The sequence below is a fragment of the Akanthomyces muscarius genome, chromosome 4 (genome assembly GCF_028009165.1).
Source record: "Akanthomyces muscarius strain Ve6 chromosome 4, whole genome shotgun sequence".
Classification (NCBI taxonomy): domain Eukaryota; kingdom Fungi; phylum Ascomycota; class Sordariomycetes; order Hypocreales; family Cordycipitaceae; genus Akanthomyces; species Akanthomyces muscarius.
In genome coordinates, this window is record NC_079244.1 from 838389 (window position 1) to 855222 (window position 16834).

General features: G+C 53.4%; 5 protein-coding genes across 7 annotated transcripts; 3 read left to right on the forward strand and 2 right to left on the reverse strand.

The window, feature by feature from the left end:
• Window positions 1-1076: 1076 nt before the first annotated feature.
• On the reverse strand, window positions 1077-3959 carry LMH87_010918 (uncharacterized protein; the record flags this gene model as incomplete). Of its 3 annotated transcripts, none has more annotated exons than XM_056199972.1 (1): window positions 1077-3959. In XM_056199972.1, the coding sequence occupies one exon, from the start codon at window positions 3957-3959 to the stop codon at window positions 1077-1079; it is 2883 nt and encodes a 960-aa protein (XP_056051869.1). The 3 variants fall into 3 exon arrangements, with proteins under 3 accessions (XP_056051869.1, XP_056051868.1, XP_056051867.1); XM_056199971.1 differs by having other exon boundaries at window positions 1077-2957; XM_056199973.1 differs by having other exon boundaries at window positions 1077-2921.
• Window positions 3960-5155: 1196 nt separating this feature from the next.
• Window positions 5156-6541, forward strand: LMH87_010919 (uncharacterized protein; the record flags this gene model as incomplete). The annotated part of the gene is made up of 3 exons (XM_056199974.1): window positions 5156-5350; window positions 5435-5573; window positions 5643-6541. 3 exons carry the CDS (start codon window positions 5156-5158, stop codon window positions 6539-6541), a joined length of 1233 nt encoding a protein of 410 aa, XP_056051870.1.
• Window positions 6542-6854: 313 nt separating this feature from the next.
• Window positions 6855-10432, reverse strand: LMH87_010920 (uncharacterized protein; the record flags this gene model as incomplete). The annotated part of the gene is made up of 2 exons (XM_056199976.1): window positions 6855-9858; window positions 9909-10432. 2 exons carry the CDS (start codon window positions 10430-10432, stop codon window positions 6855-6857), a joined length of 3528 nt encoding a protein of 1175 aa, XP_056051871.1.
• A 2911-nt stretch (window positions 10433-13343) lies between these two features.
• Window positions 13344-14294, forward strand: LMH87_010921 (uncharacterized protein; the record flags this gene model as incomplete). The annotated part of the gene is made up of 2 exons (XM_056199977.1): window positions 13344-13479; window positions 13543-14294. 2 exons carry the CDS (start codon window positions 13344-13346, stop codon window positions 14292-14294), a joined length of 888 nt encoding a protein of 295 aa, XP_056051872.1.
• A 352-nt stretch (window positions 14295-14646) lies between these two features.
• Window positions 14647-15469, forward strand: LMH87_010922 (uncharacterized protein; the record flags this gene model as incomplete). The annotated part of the gene is made up of 2 exons (XM_056199978.1): window positions 14647-14773; window positions 14826-15469. 2 exons carry the CDS (start codon window positions 14647-14649, stop codon window positions 15467-15469), a joined length of 771 nt encoding a protein of 256 aa, XP_056051873.1.
• Between the last annotated feature and the right edge of the window lie 1365 nt (window positions 15470-16834).

Consider the following 16834-nt stretch of genomic DNA (forward strand, 5'->3'; position numbering starts at 1 on the left):
AGGCCGCCAGTTCTAGGTCTCTAAACATTGGACATCAGTAACAACTCTACGGCTTGGTCACAGATTTCAAGACTCACGCATCCCTACAAGTAAAAAGGTTAGTTTCTTGCGAAGAAATCTGTATGAATCTGGGACAGGAAATAACATACATTGCCAGAGCTGCCGCATGAGCAGCAGACATAGTTCGAGGGGCAGTTTGTGCCGTCAGCGCACTATCGGACAGCTTGTTAGTGACCTCTTTGTTCTTGCAAGACTATAAAGACCGTGAGGTTTGCGTACTCGAGCTCGTCGTTCCAGCTCCGGGCCGGCGACCACGAGGGAAACGAGTGTAGCAAAGATAATTGTAGTGAAGCGCATTGTTGCTATAAAGATGAATGAGGGTTGTGCCTATTGCTTAGATGTCGGGGTAGCTTGCAAGTTATTCTCAGTTGCTGCAACTCAACAGATGCCTGGTTACATTATGGCAATATTTATAGTTTGGATAGCCCTACCGAAGTCGGGCATGTCAAGACTGCTGATGACCCGGCCCGCCTCACCAATTCTTTCAGCTGCTCCCAGATCAGCACTCTCCAATGATGCCAAGACTCACGACTTCCAAGATACTACTCGCGTGACATTGCAGTTCTAGGAAGGTCGCAAGGGCAGCTACAAAGCTAGTTTGTGAATCAAGGCAACTGTGGCGGGCACTAGATCGTCTTATTGGATGCTCTGCGCCGCGCGCGACGTTCCGTGTTGGGGGGAAGGATTCGTAGAGTCCGCTGCGGCTGAATGCTTACAATCGCTAGTTACAACTTCACCCCGCATTTTAGCTCGCAAAGGCACTGCCAATTGCCGAGCTTCTTTACTGCCGGGGAATTGCCCTGCTTTGATATATTATTAGATGTATTATTAGATGGTGGTGGTAAATGACGAATCGCTTGCACAACACGTCTCATTGTGTGACGACCTAGTCGATATAAGATTTTGAGGTTGGTAAATATTTTAGCATCATTTATCTGTGACTAGGGTATATAAATAATGCTTGCTTCTCTTCTCGGTATGTGATGCCAGTCACAGCAGCATCATCTGGAGCATGCTTAGCCGCTCCAGCGAACCTTTTCCTCCGCCAGCGTCCTGTACAATCCTAGCGACAAGAACTCCTCCTCAGCCATGTATCCGCCAAACAGCCCCTCCAGCTCGCCATCAAACATTTTCGCAGCCCACGTCTTGTTTGACACGGACCAATCCGCGACTGGCTCCTCCAGTAGCGTTTCGTAAAAGTGTCTCATGGCGCAGCTTTGCTGCTCAGTCGTGCCCATGTACGTGCTGAAGCTCATAAACTTCGGCGCCCCGTCAACTTTGCGGGCAAATTCCGTCAAATCACTGCCCTCGCTCGAATCTGAATCCGTGGCTTCAAATTGTCGAGAGCCCATCCTGTGCTTGTGCTTCTTGTTGTTGAGCCGACTCACAAAGCTCTTGCTCGCAAGGCGGTAATCCTCTGAAATGGCCGAGTTCAGTTCCTTCAGAGCATGCTTCATAGGAGGCAGAGCCTTTTGATCGTCTGCTAGGTCGCTCTTGGGCAGCTGAATAAACTGCGCGAAAGCAGGCGCTGGATTCGCCAAGCCGAGACCGCCATATTCGACACCCATGTACAGGAAACAGTCTGGAACTTGGCCCTTGACATCGTCACCAAAGCGCTCTTTGATTGCCTTGCGCACATGATGGGCTACAGTTCCAGATGACCCCTCGCCGCTGTCGCTGCGGTAGAGATACCGTTGCGCGTGCTGTAACGCCTCCAATACCATGATGGGGTGGTCATCGCCCAGTCCAACAATCACAGGGCCGAAATTGTTGGGCAGAAAGTTTTTCATGTAAGCATTGTAGGCTTGTACATGTGACATGACCGATGTGCGCGTCTTTAGTTGGAATCGCAACTCATCCATGTGATCCTCAATCGCTGCTTTGTTCGCTGCCCACTTCCACTGCTTCTCATCAAACTGTAGGAAGCCCCATTTCACTTTCCCTGCAGGGAGACGGGCCAAGTCAAGCTCCGAGGCAGGCTTGTATCGGGGATTAGACTCGTCAACGGCGTGGGCGAACGCGGTTTTCTCATTGTTCAGCTTCAGGCCCATTATCTGGGTGAATTGACGGATCGTTTCCCACGCGGTCACGCACTGGGATGGTTGGCCCCAGAACCACAAATCATCGTGGTTTCGGTAGAGGTGCGCTCCGTTGGTGCTCTGGTTCACTGCAAAGTCCAGTACAAATAGCAGCAGCTCCGAGATACCGTCAGTGAGCTGAAATGACACTGGAATGCCAGTCTTGCGGGTCAGCACTGCTCCATCCCTGCCATCCTCCTGGAACTGTATGTGCATATCGAGAAACGATTTTGTGAATTGCACGAGTTCCTTAGGGAAGTGGAAATACTCCATTATCGTGGTGAGAGTTGAATGCGGGAGCGAGGGCCCGAACCACTCAAAGTCGCTCTGCAGTAAGCAAAACTGTCCGTGGACAATCTTTTGCACGCTCATTTCGGCAGAACAAACACGGAGAATGTCAGTTTTGAGGTTGACAACGTTGGGTGGACCTTCTTGAAGATCTGTCAGGTTTTTCTGGACTTTATCCTCGGCGGCATCCGAGCCATCGTCATCGTAGCGCCCAACTCCGCTGTTCTCATCGGTCATGCCCTTTGGCAGTCGCGGAGAAAAGAATATCTTTTTGTATATTTCGTTTCGTAGCACTCTGGTAGAGTTCAATGTGTTGTTGTTCGTAAAGTCAGGAATGTGCGACGAAATTGCGGCGGTGCGATTGGCGTCTTCCCTGGCCGTCCATATCGAGGAAACTGTCGGAAACCAAGCCTTCTTCAGTGCATTGTGTATGTGCACCGAAACAGACTGTCCGACACAGTGGATCAAGATAGAGTCGAGCAGCTCAATATCCATATACACGCGGTACTTTCCATTGATCGCCTTGCGCATCTGCGCTTTGATCGAACTGTCGCCCCAGGACCACCGCTCAATTGCCGCCAGCTTCAAGTCAATTTTCAAGATGTCGGCAATCTCGCTTAGAACATCTTCTCTGTTGCTGAGGTCGATCATAGCGCGGCGTTTCTCGCTGGTAAGTTGATCGGCGCCGAGGATCGCCTTGATAGCGGCCTTGACGACGGCCACGTTGACCACGATCGGGTCCTTGGCGCCGCGAAATATAGAGCCGCGCATTTTCCCTAGGAGGGCAGGGCGCAAGTCTGCCAGCTCTTCGACAGAGCTGCCGTCTTTTTTGTGACGCGGACCGGAATGAAACAGATCGTCTAGAAACTCGACAATTTTATCCTGGTCACTCGTTCGAAGATTGGTGACCAAGCCTTCCCAGACTTGCCTCTGCTCATGCATTTCCTTGCGCCCGACGGAAACGGAGCCCTCATCTTCCGAGGCGGCATCTGAATTGCTCGTGCTCTGCTGTGTGGATGTAATAGAGTCTGAAAGCTCGCTGAATCGAAAGCCGGCCCATTCATTTGTGAGTTTCCCAAATAGTATGGTGTATTCCATTCGGCGTTGGCACTGGCGCAGATAAGCAAGCAGCTCCTCGCGCCACGACGAGGCGGCGGATGTAGAGAATCCCGATGAGAATTTGGCGTTGGACAGCATCCGCTCAATAGTGTTCAACCGACTTTCAATCGACTCATGGGCCTTGCCATATCTCATGCTGCCACCTTTGGCTCTGAGGCCAGCGCGGGTGCTGACATCTATGCTGGGCGCTCCAGCATAGGTCTTCCGGACTGCCGTGAGCAGTCTGGCCACGTCTGCTTCGAGATCGTGCTGATCGGAACCAAGACTGCCAGACTTGTCTGCTAGTCTCATTTCCGCGTCATGCACATAACCCTTGATTTCCGCCAACCGAGCCTCCGCCTTGTCCCATTTGTTTGTCGTAACATGCTTCATGGTAGACAGAATCGCTGCCGAAGAGGAAGCGGCGCTAGCCATGGTTTCGGCGGCCAAGGTCGTTTAGATAAGTGGTGGTTGTTGCCCAAATCTCTTTAGCAGCTGCGAAAAGTGCATTCGAGGTTGGCCTGCGTCAATGTTTTACGGGCGTTTTGCATTCTTTATATACAAAGTTTCCCCCGCACCAACTTGATATAATGTAGCAGATGTCAAGAGTCACTCCGTAGCTCCACTAGTATCAACGTCGCGGCGTTGACTCACGCGGTAATGCCACAGCCTCACTCGTCTTGCATGATGTCACATCGGTGCGACTTTCCGCAAAACCACTAAATTAAGCACCGATTAGGCCTCGCCGGTAGCTTGCAGCTGGTCATCCCTTTTGCGCATTGAACAAGCGACAGCGCCCTACCTATGCTAGAATGATGCCCAGAAATTGGCATATCATATTCCCATGCCTCCATCCCCGCAACTTCCACAGAGGGCGCTGACGGGAATCTGCTTCGCACCAGCAAATCGGTGTCTTGGAGATTTAGCAAATTGCACATCTTGGGAACAAGGCAATGCACTGGCACCGAGCGCATGTCGCCTGCATGAGCACGTCTCTGCAACACTCAATCCGTGCAGAGGCAGCATCACAGCTAAATTACAGTGCCCGCTAAAATTGCCGCAGCCTGTCGATCGAGGCGATCGACAATGCTTCAACTCTTCAACTCGCTAGGCTGGCGGGAATCCAGAACATTTCTCCGGTTGTCTGCAGCGTGGCAAATCACTGCAAAATCAGGCTACCGCCGTGGATGCTGGCGGGCAAGGGCGAGCACGCTTATCAACTTCTACGCCACTGCGTCGTATAATTACTCCGAGCAGTATCTTACTGACGCAAAACGGATGAGCTAGGCCGCCTGGAGCAAAGCATTCCGGGGAACTTCTCCACCACCTGCGCCCAGGCTAGTAGCCGAGGCTAACTAGCCGCCCTGGCTGACAGCCTGCTGTAACCATCGCTTTTCATATTCAACAGCTCTTTTGCCCGCCAAGACATACAAGCCCTCGAAGCAAACACTTCTTTGTTTCTGTGTTACCCAGGTATCGCTCATCGGTCTTCTCCGCTGCCCCCGTCTCGTACCAGCCAGTCTCTGTAAACCGCAAAATCAAAGTTCCGCGCACGCGCCGCGCTACCCCAAGTTCGGATTACAGAACGGCCAGGATTTCGCCGACTCGCCCTCCTTGACCACACCGGCATCATGGCCTCATCAGTCTTTGACATCAAGGAGCACGTCATCCCCGGCGAGCATACGCGCGAGTACGCGCGTGCCAAGGCCAATTCGCAGGAAGAGACGCTGGTCATCCACGTGAAGCAGTACACACCCAAAGGCAACGGCGCACCGCAGAAAGGTGATCTGACCATAATCGGCGCGCACGCCAATGGCTTCCCCAAGGTACGGCCAATTCCTTTCAATCCCAAACAACACCGATGCGCACATCCCGCAATTTTGCAGTCGATTGACTGAGAAAATGAGCAGGAACTATATGAACCGCTGTGGGAAGAGTTGGTGAAGAATCTGACCGCCAAAAGCGTCCGGGTTGGCTCGATCTGGATAGCCGACTGTGCTTGGCAGGGCCAGAGCGGTATTCTGAACCAAGATAAGCTTGGCGATGACCGTGAGTTTGAGTTCTTGATGCACCGTCTGTAAAACACAAGTGGCCAGGGCTAATACGACACGAAAACAGCTTGCTGGTTCGACTACACCAGGGATATGCTCCAGATGATCAACCACTTCCGCATGCCGCGCCCTCTCATCGGCATCGGCCACTCCTTCGGCGCCTGCGCCATCACCAAGCTCTCGCTGTTCCACCCACGCCTCTTCAGCTCCCTCGTGCTCGTGGACCCCGTCATCAGCCTGAGCCACCCGGACGGCGTCAGGTTCTACATGCAGCCCCCGGCCATGAGCGCCAAGCGCCGCGACGTCTGGCCGAGCCGCGACGCCGCCGCCGCCGCCTTCAGGAAGAGCCCGTTCTACCAGAGCTGGGACCCGCGCGTCTTTGACCGGTGGGTGGCGCACGGCCTGACGCAGCGCGACCCCGCCGCGCCCGAGGTCACCCTCGCCACCACCAAGCACCAGGAGGTCTTTACCTTTGCGCGCCCGAGCCACCACGCCCTCGCCGCCGACGGCAAGGGCGTCGCGGACCGCGACCTCGTGCCCGACATGGACCTCGCCAACGGCGTCATGGCGCCCATCTACCGCCCCGAGCCCGGCGGCGTGTTCCAGGAGCTGCCGCAGCTGCGCCCCTGGGTGCTCTGGGTCTTTGGCGGCACCAGCTACATGTCGCTGCCGGCGATGCGCGAGGAAAAGGTGAGTGCGACGGGCACCGGCGTCGGTGGCAACGGCGGCGTCGCGGCGGGACGCGTCGCGCAGGTCGTCGGCGAGGACTGGGGCCACCTCATCCCCCTCGAGGCGCCCGCGTTCGTCGCCAAGGCCGCGGCGGACAGTGCCGCAGACACTGTGAAGCGCTGGTGGGCAGAGGAGCGCGCGTACGAGGCGTGGACGAAGAAGCCGCTTACGGAAAAGTCGCAGATTCGGCAGGAGACCGTCGACGCAATGGCCAAGGTCCTCAAGCCCAAGATGTGAGTGTCGACTTTGCAGGGCGCAGCTTGCGGTACATATTTCTGGTTGTATATAGACATAGAATTCCACGTCTTGGGGCGCGATTAAAGGCCTCGAGCTCTTGGCTCACACAACATTCTTGGTAGTCCAGAGACCAAAATAACACTATACAACGTGACTGTCCACATGACTAAAGTACCAAAGCGTCATACATGACCACAAATACTCTTTCCATTTCCAATCTTGTTTATGCGTAAATGACAGATGCTATACTTTCTGTAAATCAATCAACAAATCAAAGTCCAAATGATGAGAGACGCGCTCACGCTCGCATGCGCTAAATGTAAAACATGCTATCTCTGAGATTCTCGTGAATTTCGCGCGACCTGGCAGGTCCGGTGAAACTGGAACCAGACAGTTCGCTCGCATCATCGGGGCCGGCGTACTCGGGTCGGTGGGCGCGAGCTCGCTCGCAAACCAAGTCGGCATAGTATGCAGGCGGACAGATGCTAACAGCCTTGGTGGCTCTGCCAAACAGATAGCAGAGCTCATGAGTTACCTTCTCCAGCGCATTGGCAGCCTCTTGGTGGTATCTCGGGCGGAAAATCTCATCCAGTAACACGGTATAGTGCGCCGGGCGCGCCGTTCCCTTGAGGGCGTCGTGAGCCGTGAGATAGAAGTCCCAGTAGCGGGCTTGGGTCACGCCTCGGTCGACAACGGTGCCGTTCAGCACATTGCCGGATCTGACCTTGTTGCCGTCGGCAGGGTAGAAGCGAGTCTGGTGGCGCTTGACGGAGACGATGACGGTGAGGTTCGGCGGGTTTTTGGGCAACTTCTTCTCGCACGCCTTTCGAATCAACGGCAGCTCGTCTTTGAGAACTGTCGAGAACTGGCTTTCCGACACTCCATCGCGATAAATGACAATATTCTCGAGGGTCTTGCCTTTGTTGTTCTTTTGCCAGAGACCAATGCGACTCGCAAAATGACCTTCCAACACATCGCCGAGAATCTCTTGTTTTGACGCCTGCTCCCAAGTGACGGACGGCCATTGCCCAAGCTCGTTATCAACGCTTGAAACTAAGCCAACCAAGCTTGGGGGTCCGTTGCCATTCTTGGGAATGTCCATATTGGTAGGATGCGTGACATCGTAGCCCACAAACATAGTTTTTCCTCCCTTCAAGATATCAATGTTGTTGGAAAGCTTGTGGTTCACACCCCCAAATTTGAGATTGACCTTAATTCCGATGTTCGCCAATGTGCCGGGTTGCGCACCGCCCGGCTTCCCCTCACGGGGTGGGGGGTCAACTTGTTTCGAGACAATACAGCTGGTATGAATGCCGTAGATGCAATCGCCAAGAGTCTTGATGCGGTTATATAATCCTCCAGAGTCCTTCGTGAACAAAATGAAAATGATGAGTTGCACGCCTTTGTCCTGACATTCTTTGAAGATTCCATCCATTTCATGAACCGGGTCACGACGCTGACCGAGATCCTTGTGATAAGTTGCCGAACCGTTTATTAGAATGCCCATGCTCTGCCAGGCATCGATCATGGCATCGACTTTTGTTGAGTGGATGGGCGTAAAATTCACATACGCCCACTTCTCAATCTTTCGGCCGGGTTTGGAAACGCGAACCTTATTCATGTTCCAGCTTCCATATTCGACCTTGACAGGGCCGCCTTGGTAGCAAACCGCTGGTTGGGCAAGGATCCGAGCATGCACAGCAAGGAGGCTTTTAGAAACAGATACCCCAAGTTGCTGAAGTAGAGGATCATCATGGCCCAACCGCTGGCGACTCTCATTGACGAGAGTTTCGGCGTTAGAAAATGGTGATCGACAGGCAAAATCAAGCATCTCAGTGGTCTCTTTTCCTGTCAGTTTCAATTTCGCTGCTTGTCCTGGGAGGATCTCAACGACTTCAGCGGGAAAGTAAGAGGTGTTATCGCCCCTGCCAAAATTGAAGAGCGGATAGTTCTGCAGCGGTAGATTGTACTTTGATTCGAAATGCTCCTTGACTGTCACATGCCTGTTCTCGTCCGCTTTCCAGAACTCGACGTGTGCCGGACCGCAGAGCTCCCAGCCAGAGGTGAATCGATCAGCGTTTCTGCCCCTGTTGCTTCGCTTCCTGGACATTTCGGATGCAAATACTAGGCCCTCGATGGTCTTCACACGCTTTACTTCACGGCCGCTTGCAGTCTTAAATGTGACTAGAGCCCGCACCTTGCTCAAGCACTTGGAAAATGCTTTCACCGTTTTCAGGTGCCTGTAGTTTTGAGCGTTGTTTTGGAAAGGTTTGATACTCAGCGTTTCAAAGATCTCCGTAGCCCGTCCAGAGAGCCTGAAAACGCCATGCGTTACCTGCGTGTTGAGGAGGAGCCTGCCCGTCGCCAGACGAGTAGATTGGAAGAACCCTCTAGCAGCAATAAGAGGACGCCAGTCCACTGTAAGTGCTTGGCTTTTCGCCTCACTGCCGAGTGGAAAGAACCTTGACGACCCAACAACGCTGACGCCGTCAATGTTGGATCGTGGGCGAAAGCCGAGGATCATGTTGAGCACATCCACTTCTTCCGGGTGGCGGGGGAACACGTTGTCATCCTTGGGCAGGGTCATTGAGGCCACGTGGTTGAGGACTTCGGACAAGTTCACAGGCATTGCTTGCAAGAGCTCAACATCGAACTCGTCCCGGCGAGGGTCGGCTCCGTCTTCCAAGGCATCTTCGAGCAACTCCACACGGACAGGGTTATGGCTCAGGTGCAGCTCCTTCAAGGACACGATCTGGCTCTTGAATTCGCTGATGACAAGTTTGTTGTCCCTCTTCGCTGCCTCGGACTCCTTCTTGAGCAGTGCAGCATATTCCTTGGCCTCCTTGACTTCCCCCTTGGCCTCAGCAATAGCTTTCTTGTCGCCTGTCTTCTGTGCCTGTTTCAGCGCCTGCTCGGCCAGCTTCATCTCGTCCTCAGACGTGCGAATAGCCTGCTCCGGCCCATCCCGAAGCACTTCGAGAAGTTTCGCAATGACAAGCTGCAGCCTTCTGCCACGAATCTCCGGCTCTTTAAAGCCCTTCGCCTTCTTATCTTCTGCAGAGATGACTTTGGTGATTTTGAGCCCGTATTTGTACAACGTGATAGGCTTGGCTGCCACGCCAAAGTAATTAGCCCACACCTTAATATTTTGGCCTTGGTTTCCGAAAGCAGGCCGAGCAGGCAGATTTTCACCAAAGAGCTTTTTGGTGGGCCCCTTCTGCTTCAGAGTCGTTTCCAGCTCCTTCCACTGCGCCAAGACGACCTGGTTCTCAAGTGCATTGATGGCAGCATCCGGTTCAGGGGTTTGGCCGGGGGCACTGTAGCTGTATTAGTATCAATAATGTAGGACAAAGAAGACGAGAATCACCTGAAGACTCGGCCAGTCGTCTCATCCCTGCCCCGACCACGACCTCTACCACGACCACCCTCGCCACGACCGCGATTGCCACCATCGCCGCCTCGGCCATAGCCACGGCCTCGACTGCCACCACGCTCTCCATCATAGCCACCGCGACCTCGACTGCCACCACGCTCTCCATCATAGCCACCGCGACCTCGACTGCCGCCACGCCCTCCATCATAACCACCGCGTCCTCGATTGCCGCCGCGGCCTTGGCCTCCACTGCTGTCGCCTCGAGCTTCACGATAGGGAAGAGCAGTATTATCTCGAGGACCGCCGCCGCCACTTTGGCCACCACCACGCGATGAATCAGGGTTGTGGCGAGGTGCAGAGTCCTGGCCGCCGTCATTGCCGCCGCCTCTGATGCCACCACCACGGTTGCCGCGTCCGCGATAGCCACCGCCACGAGGACCGCCACCATCATTGCCGCCGCCTCTGGGGCCGCCGCCACGAGAGCCGCCGCCGCCTCGGTTTCCAGGGTTGTCGGACATGGCTATCAAGAGGTCGGTGGATAGGGTTGACTTGAGCAGGGGGTAAGAGATAAAGGAAAAGCCCCTGTTGATATGATGATGTGATGGATCTTGCGCAAGGGCTGCTGAATTGCTTGAGATCTGACGGGACAAAAAAGAAGCCCAAGACCGTTGGAGGATCGGCTGCCGTTATATACGCCGTCCGGCAATCGTCACGGTCACACGCAGCTAGGGGCGTGCAAACCGACTAGGTCGAAAAGGCGTTTGGACAAGGCCACCGGTCGGGCAGCCGGCCAACGGCAGCTGCGTCGGAAAGCAAAACACACAAGGGGGCCCTGGGGGCTAATAGCCGTACCAGCGTGAGACTGATTTAACGGTGCGTGATACGCAGGATAGAGCGAGTGGTGTTAGCTCGCTCAGGAGTGTATCGCACCAAATATGTGGTGTAGTGTGTAGTGGTGAAGAGGCGCGCCGTCGTGCGGCAAGTTAAGGCACTCTATTGGCGCGCGCATTTGGGTATGTGATTGGGGTTGTTGAAGAAGCACCACAAATTCGGGTATTCATGACGCCACTGATTTGCCTTTAATCTGCTTGTCTTTCACAGCGTTCGCTTTTATTGCAAAATGAAAAAATTGCGTGCTGCTACTTCGGCCGTTCGTCCACGGCCTAGATGACCCGGTCTACCAGCTTGTCTTTCTAACGTTTGCGCGCCCTGCTTGGACAATCCGGCAAGCAGCATAGCCGCCATTTGTGCCTCGTCCCCTTTCATGGCTTAGTGTATTTATGGGTATCTTTGCTTTTCGTTTCGTTTCTCTCCTATTTTTCTCTCGCGAAGTTGTAGTATAGGAGCTTTTGAGCATGCTTTCGTCACGTTGAGCGACATGGTATCGGGTCAGAGGCTATTCACTGCATGATATAATTTCTTCACACAGCATGTGAATTTTCTGTCTAACATCCGGGGCCTAGAGCTTGTAAGAGGGACATGTCTCGGATGTGATGCTAGCTGCAAGCTTCCTAGCGCCATGTCATTGTGATACTGTTTGTGGCTCGGCTTTTAACAACCCAACAGGCAAGGCAACGTATATCAGTTTATAGTTTATTATTAACCTGGTTTTACGTCGTTGTTTATACTATGTACTGTTTGCGTCGGATGTCGTAATTCGATGCCCACTTGGCTCGCCAGCCCGTTAACTACTAGACAAACATTCCACCCGGCCCTAATACGAGCAAAAGATTCAAAGCTTTGGCACTTTGTGAGCTTTGGATCCTTTTTCCGGCAGCTGCTGTTTCATTTCATCTTGATGTGTACTAAGTGACACATCAATCTGTGATATGACAGCAGGATCCCCAGACCATTGGAGCAGAACGACAGATGGGCTCGCCCTGGGGTTCCGGAGCAAGCATCACTTGAGCTTACACGGCCTGCTCAAAAAGTGTAGTACAAGTCTGAGTAAATCTCATAATTCTGCTTGTTAAGCAGGGAGCACCCCGGTCAAGTGCTGGCCAATCATGCCGGAATGCTGCGCAAGGTTACACGCTTTGTATAACTGTCTCAGCAAGTAGTGAGGCTTTTCGGCAGTTTGTGCGGTTGCGCATTTGGGTTTTCCTGCTCCGACAGGTACTGGTGTCAACTTGCACAAAATGTTGTTTTTCATTCGTCAAAACTTTAGATGAGGCGCACTTGGTGGTGCAAATGAATCCGTTGTACCGTCATGGCCGGATCTCAGACCTATGGAAATAATAATTTAACATGAATCATGGTATCATCTCGCCAGCATACGCTTCCTTGGCGCTCTTTTATCAATATCGGTGTCCGCAGTTTGCTGCTCAACACAAACTCAAGAGCCATCATGCCATGCGGGTGTGGTGTGAAGGATGTTTCTCCGACGCCAGACCTCTTAAAGAGCATTCCTGGCCGTCTCCTCATGCTTCTGGTGCTAGATGACCGGCCGTAGCAATTTGGAGAATCTCAGCCTCCAAGCCTGGTACTAGAGTGACCTCGATTCCGGCGTCCTCCAGTGCGCGTCGGCCCGTATTTTGTCCAACAAATGTTTCCGGTTCTTCTACCCCCACATATACCTTGGTGATCCAAGATTTTTGCCGTAGCACCCGCTCGACGCAGGGTAGCTTGCCGCTGAGTCTCTTGAAGCAGGGTTCCATGGTGGTGTAGAGAGCGTGGGGGGTATTCATGGTCTCCGCGAGACGTTCTTCGGAGGTAGAGTTTCGCTCGGCGAGTTTTATGAAGCAGCTTTCTTCGGCATGGGTATTTCCTGGGCATTCCAGGGTGAAGCCGTCGGTGGTTATAGATGAATCATCCAATCTAACCAGCACTGCGCCAACTCGAAAATTCGTTGGCCTTGGCGGGGATTTCGTAGCGAGACTCATCGCGTGCCGCATGGCTGCAACGTGGTCATCTTTTTGAAGCGTCGTCATAATGAGTACATATAGATGAATCAGTGTTTATGAGTCGCAACACAGCAGTAAGAGTGCCTGGTATGACGCAAAAAGAAAATGCTGTCCTGCGGTTGTAGCTTCTAGGGTATTGTGTGCAGCCCCGCCGGGAGCTGAGTTGATGTCGGTCAATGAAAGCAACCAACGGTGACAACCGTTCCGGTCGCCGCTCCAGAAAATAAAAGGACGAGAAGCAAGAAAGAAGACCCTGAACTGGAAAACGGAATTGATTTAAACCCGATCATTTACATTACCTGCTCTTTTTTTTTTAAGTATTCCTTGAACTCAAAGCAAGCTCAGCATCGCGTGAACAGTACCTACCTACAGCCCATTGTACGTGGGGCCGGCAGCTGAGCCCCACTAGAGCTGTCCTGGCTCAGCCCAGCTTCAAGACGCGTGCACGCGTAAAGAGCTGCATCAGGCGAGCCTGACAAGACGGAACCTGTCTTCTGCAACTCCACCATCTTCCACAGCACCGACAATGTCAGACCGCGAGGACAGTGTCGAGGGCGAGCCACCATCAATCGACCCATATGAGGTTCTCGCGCTAGAACGCACCGCGACAGCTGACGACGTCAAGAAAGCCTATCGCAAAGCTGCTCTGAAGCACCATCCAGGTATGCGGTTTTGTTGGCCGCCTCTGCCGACGTTATGACTAACCAACGCTTTTTTCTCTACAGACAAGGTCGCAGATTCCGAGCGCGCAAAGGCCCACGAAACCTTCCAGGCCGTCGCATTTGCGTACGCTGTGCTGTCAGACCCTGCCCGTAGGAAGCGATACGACACGACCGGCTCCACGGCCGAGTCCATTGTAGACTCGGAAGGCTTTAATTGGAGCGAGTTCTACCGCGAGCAGTTCAAGGACGCCATATCGACCGATGCGATTGAGAAGTTTGCAGAAAAGTACAAGGGCTCCGATGAGGAAAAGGACGATGTGCTGGTCGCCTACGAGCAGTGCGCGGGCGACATGGACGCCCTCTTTGAGCACGTCATCCTCAGCAGCGTCGTAGACGATGAGGAGCGCTTCCGCGTAATCATCGACGAGGCGATCGAGAAGGACGACGTGCCCGCCTTCAAAGCCTACACAAAGGAACCTAAGCTGAAGCGGGCCGCCCGTCTCAAGCGCGCACGCAGCGAGGCTGCCGAGGCCGAGGACTACGCAAAGGAGCTGGGCGTCCATGATCAAATTTTCGGCGACAAGAAGAGCAAGAAGAAGGGCAAGGCCGGCTCGGAAGATGCCCTGGCGGCTCTGATCCAGCGGAGACAGCAGGATCGCTCAGAGAACTTTTTTGACCACCTGGAGGCCAAGTATGCGGCCCCTAGCAGAGGAAAGAAGGGCAAGAAGAGAGTAGTAGAAGATGAGCCCTCTGAGGAAGCTTTTCAGGCCGCCGCCGCCAAGCTCAAGAATGGCTCTAAGAAGCGTCGCAGTTAAGCGAACCGACCGGTAGTAGTTGTATCACAAAACCTCGCTTTAGCATGGAGTTGGATTACTTGGATTATCTGGAAATCAAGGGATATTTGGCGTACTGGCTAGTTAGACATTTGGCAAAATTGTTTTCATCACTCTGTGCCAGAACTGATATTGTCGTCTCTTGTCGTATCGTATGTGTCAGTCGTGGCCACAACGTGGGGCCCGTCTGGCTTATCGCTAAGCAACGGCGCTGCGTGAACGCGTTCATGACAAAATATCTACCTTGCAACCTTGTCACGGTCACGAATATTCTGCGCATGCAGCATGGCAACTTGGCCAAATTGGGATTCTTGACCTATAGCGCAATCATGCCATGAGCGACACGCTAGAAGCGGTCTTTTACCCGCGGTACTGCTTCCACCTGGCACCGACTGCAAATGCATGGTGCTTCCTCCGGACCAGGGACCTGTTCACGCTGCAACAACGAGATGGCTTTGAGGGTATGCGCGCCTCATCTAACATGTCTTTCGGCACTGACTCGAATTACTGCAGGCGAAGGTTTGTATTTCCACCGCAATCTCCCGATCAAATGGGTCCGCATTGTCGGCGTCGTTGTCGCGATTGACGAATTCGGCACCTTCCGAGCATTTACAATCGACGACAGCAGCGGCGCCTGCATCGAAGCCGTGATATCCCTCACCGCCCCGGCGCCAGCCTCGGATGTCGCGACCACATCAGCTCCTCTCGGCCCGTTCGGGCAACCCGCCACGCCGTACGACCACATCGATGTCGGCTCCGTCGTAGACGTCAAGGGTGCCCTGACGACGTTTCGCGACGCGAAGCAGCTCAAGGTGGAAAGGATGACTGTCTTGCGCGGCACGGCCGAGGAGATGAGGCTCTGGGTCAAGAGGAGCGCCTTTGGGAGGGACGTGCTGGAGAAGCCGTGGGCCCTGCCCGAGAAGACGGTTCGCAAGTGCCGCAAGGAGGCGGAACGATCCGAGGCCGAGGCCGAGCGCAAGAGAGAGCGGTTCAAGGCCGCTTCGGCGCGCAAGACGGGCAATGCGTATGAGGCGCAGAAGAGGCAAGGTGCTGCTGGGGACAAAAAGGAGCGGCCCAGCAGGTCACGAAATGATGCCCAAGAATTCATCGAAGTTCTGGCAAGCTCCAAGGGCAAGTTCAACGCTCTAGGGCTATAATTTGTGATTTATGCCATATGGCTATTGACTGGAATGGTGGTACTCTGGGCGAAATTGTTGGGTCTTGGCGCATTCTGATACCCCGTTGGATAATATATATTGAATGGAAACCGAAATTGGATAATATTCCATTTCGAAAAATCCCTTGCATGGTGATGGCAATGCCAGATTATGGTTGCTGACACGACTTCTAATCTGCATGGTATTTTGTATCACGTACTATGTGCGCTATATAGTATATGCACTATATAGTATATGCTCATCATTCTTCCGCATTGTTCTTTTTTAGCCTCATGTTCATGCCGAAAAAAGAAAAAAAAGAAAAAGACACGTACAGGGCGAAATGCGGCCGCGCAAAAGTAACGTCTGTTTACTTGGAAGGCGCGGCAACGACAGCTCGCTAAATACCGAGCTAGCAACCTCTTGGCAACCGTCGCAGTAATCCAACTCGGAAAGCTGCAAACCTACAATTCAATCCACCCACGACCAATCCTATCCCTCTGTGCTGCTCTGCCGCGGCGTAAATATCCAAAACGCTTCGGTTTCCATCGCAACCAAGGGCCACTTCGGCGCGGGACCGAAGAGCAAGAAACGCCACCGCATTCTTTGCAGGGCGACCGTTTTTGGACCCTTGCGCCGCGGCCCAACCTCCATTAAGATCGCAAGTGACGTGAGTTGGTTTTTTTTAATTGTGCCTCGTCATTATGTGTCGCCCGCATTCTTTCGTCTCTTTGTTGCGTGAGCCGGGGGACCGCCGGGCGAGCGCCGTGGTGAGACATGCGAGTCTGCCTCGGACTGGAATGAAGATCTATTCATGGGTTGCCACGAGGGGCTCGCAGCATGCCGGCGGGTGATGCTCGTTATATATGGCCAAGTCGACGGAATTTGCTGCAATTTTCGAGTTTGATCTCGTTTACAACTTTTGCTGTTGTACTTTAACGTTATTGCTCGTGAAAGAGCAATCATGCACCTATCTAAATTGTTACTGTGTTGCGAGGCACTGACACTGGTTGAAGCGTCAGGTCTCGTGGGCAGTCACCCATCGCCACAAAACAGATTCAGGGAGCTACGAGAAGCTTCCGAGCGGGGTCTTGCAGAGGACTCGAAAACAACCGATTTCCTGCTTGAACCGAGAGAAGATTGCGAGACCGTCACCGAGATCGTCACTGTGCTTGAGCTTACAGTGTCGGATTGCTCTGCCCCGACTTATGCAGCTTTCACGGAAAAGGAAAACTATCCTCTCATCCTTTCTAGTACGAGTTATCGCACTGTATGGGAGGAACCCTCCACAGTCATCTATAACACGGAATACACTGTCGAAGTGGAAACGATTACAACTGATAGCGCTACCATCTTCTCACTCCC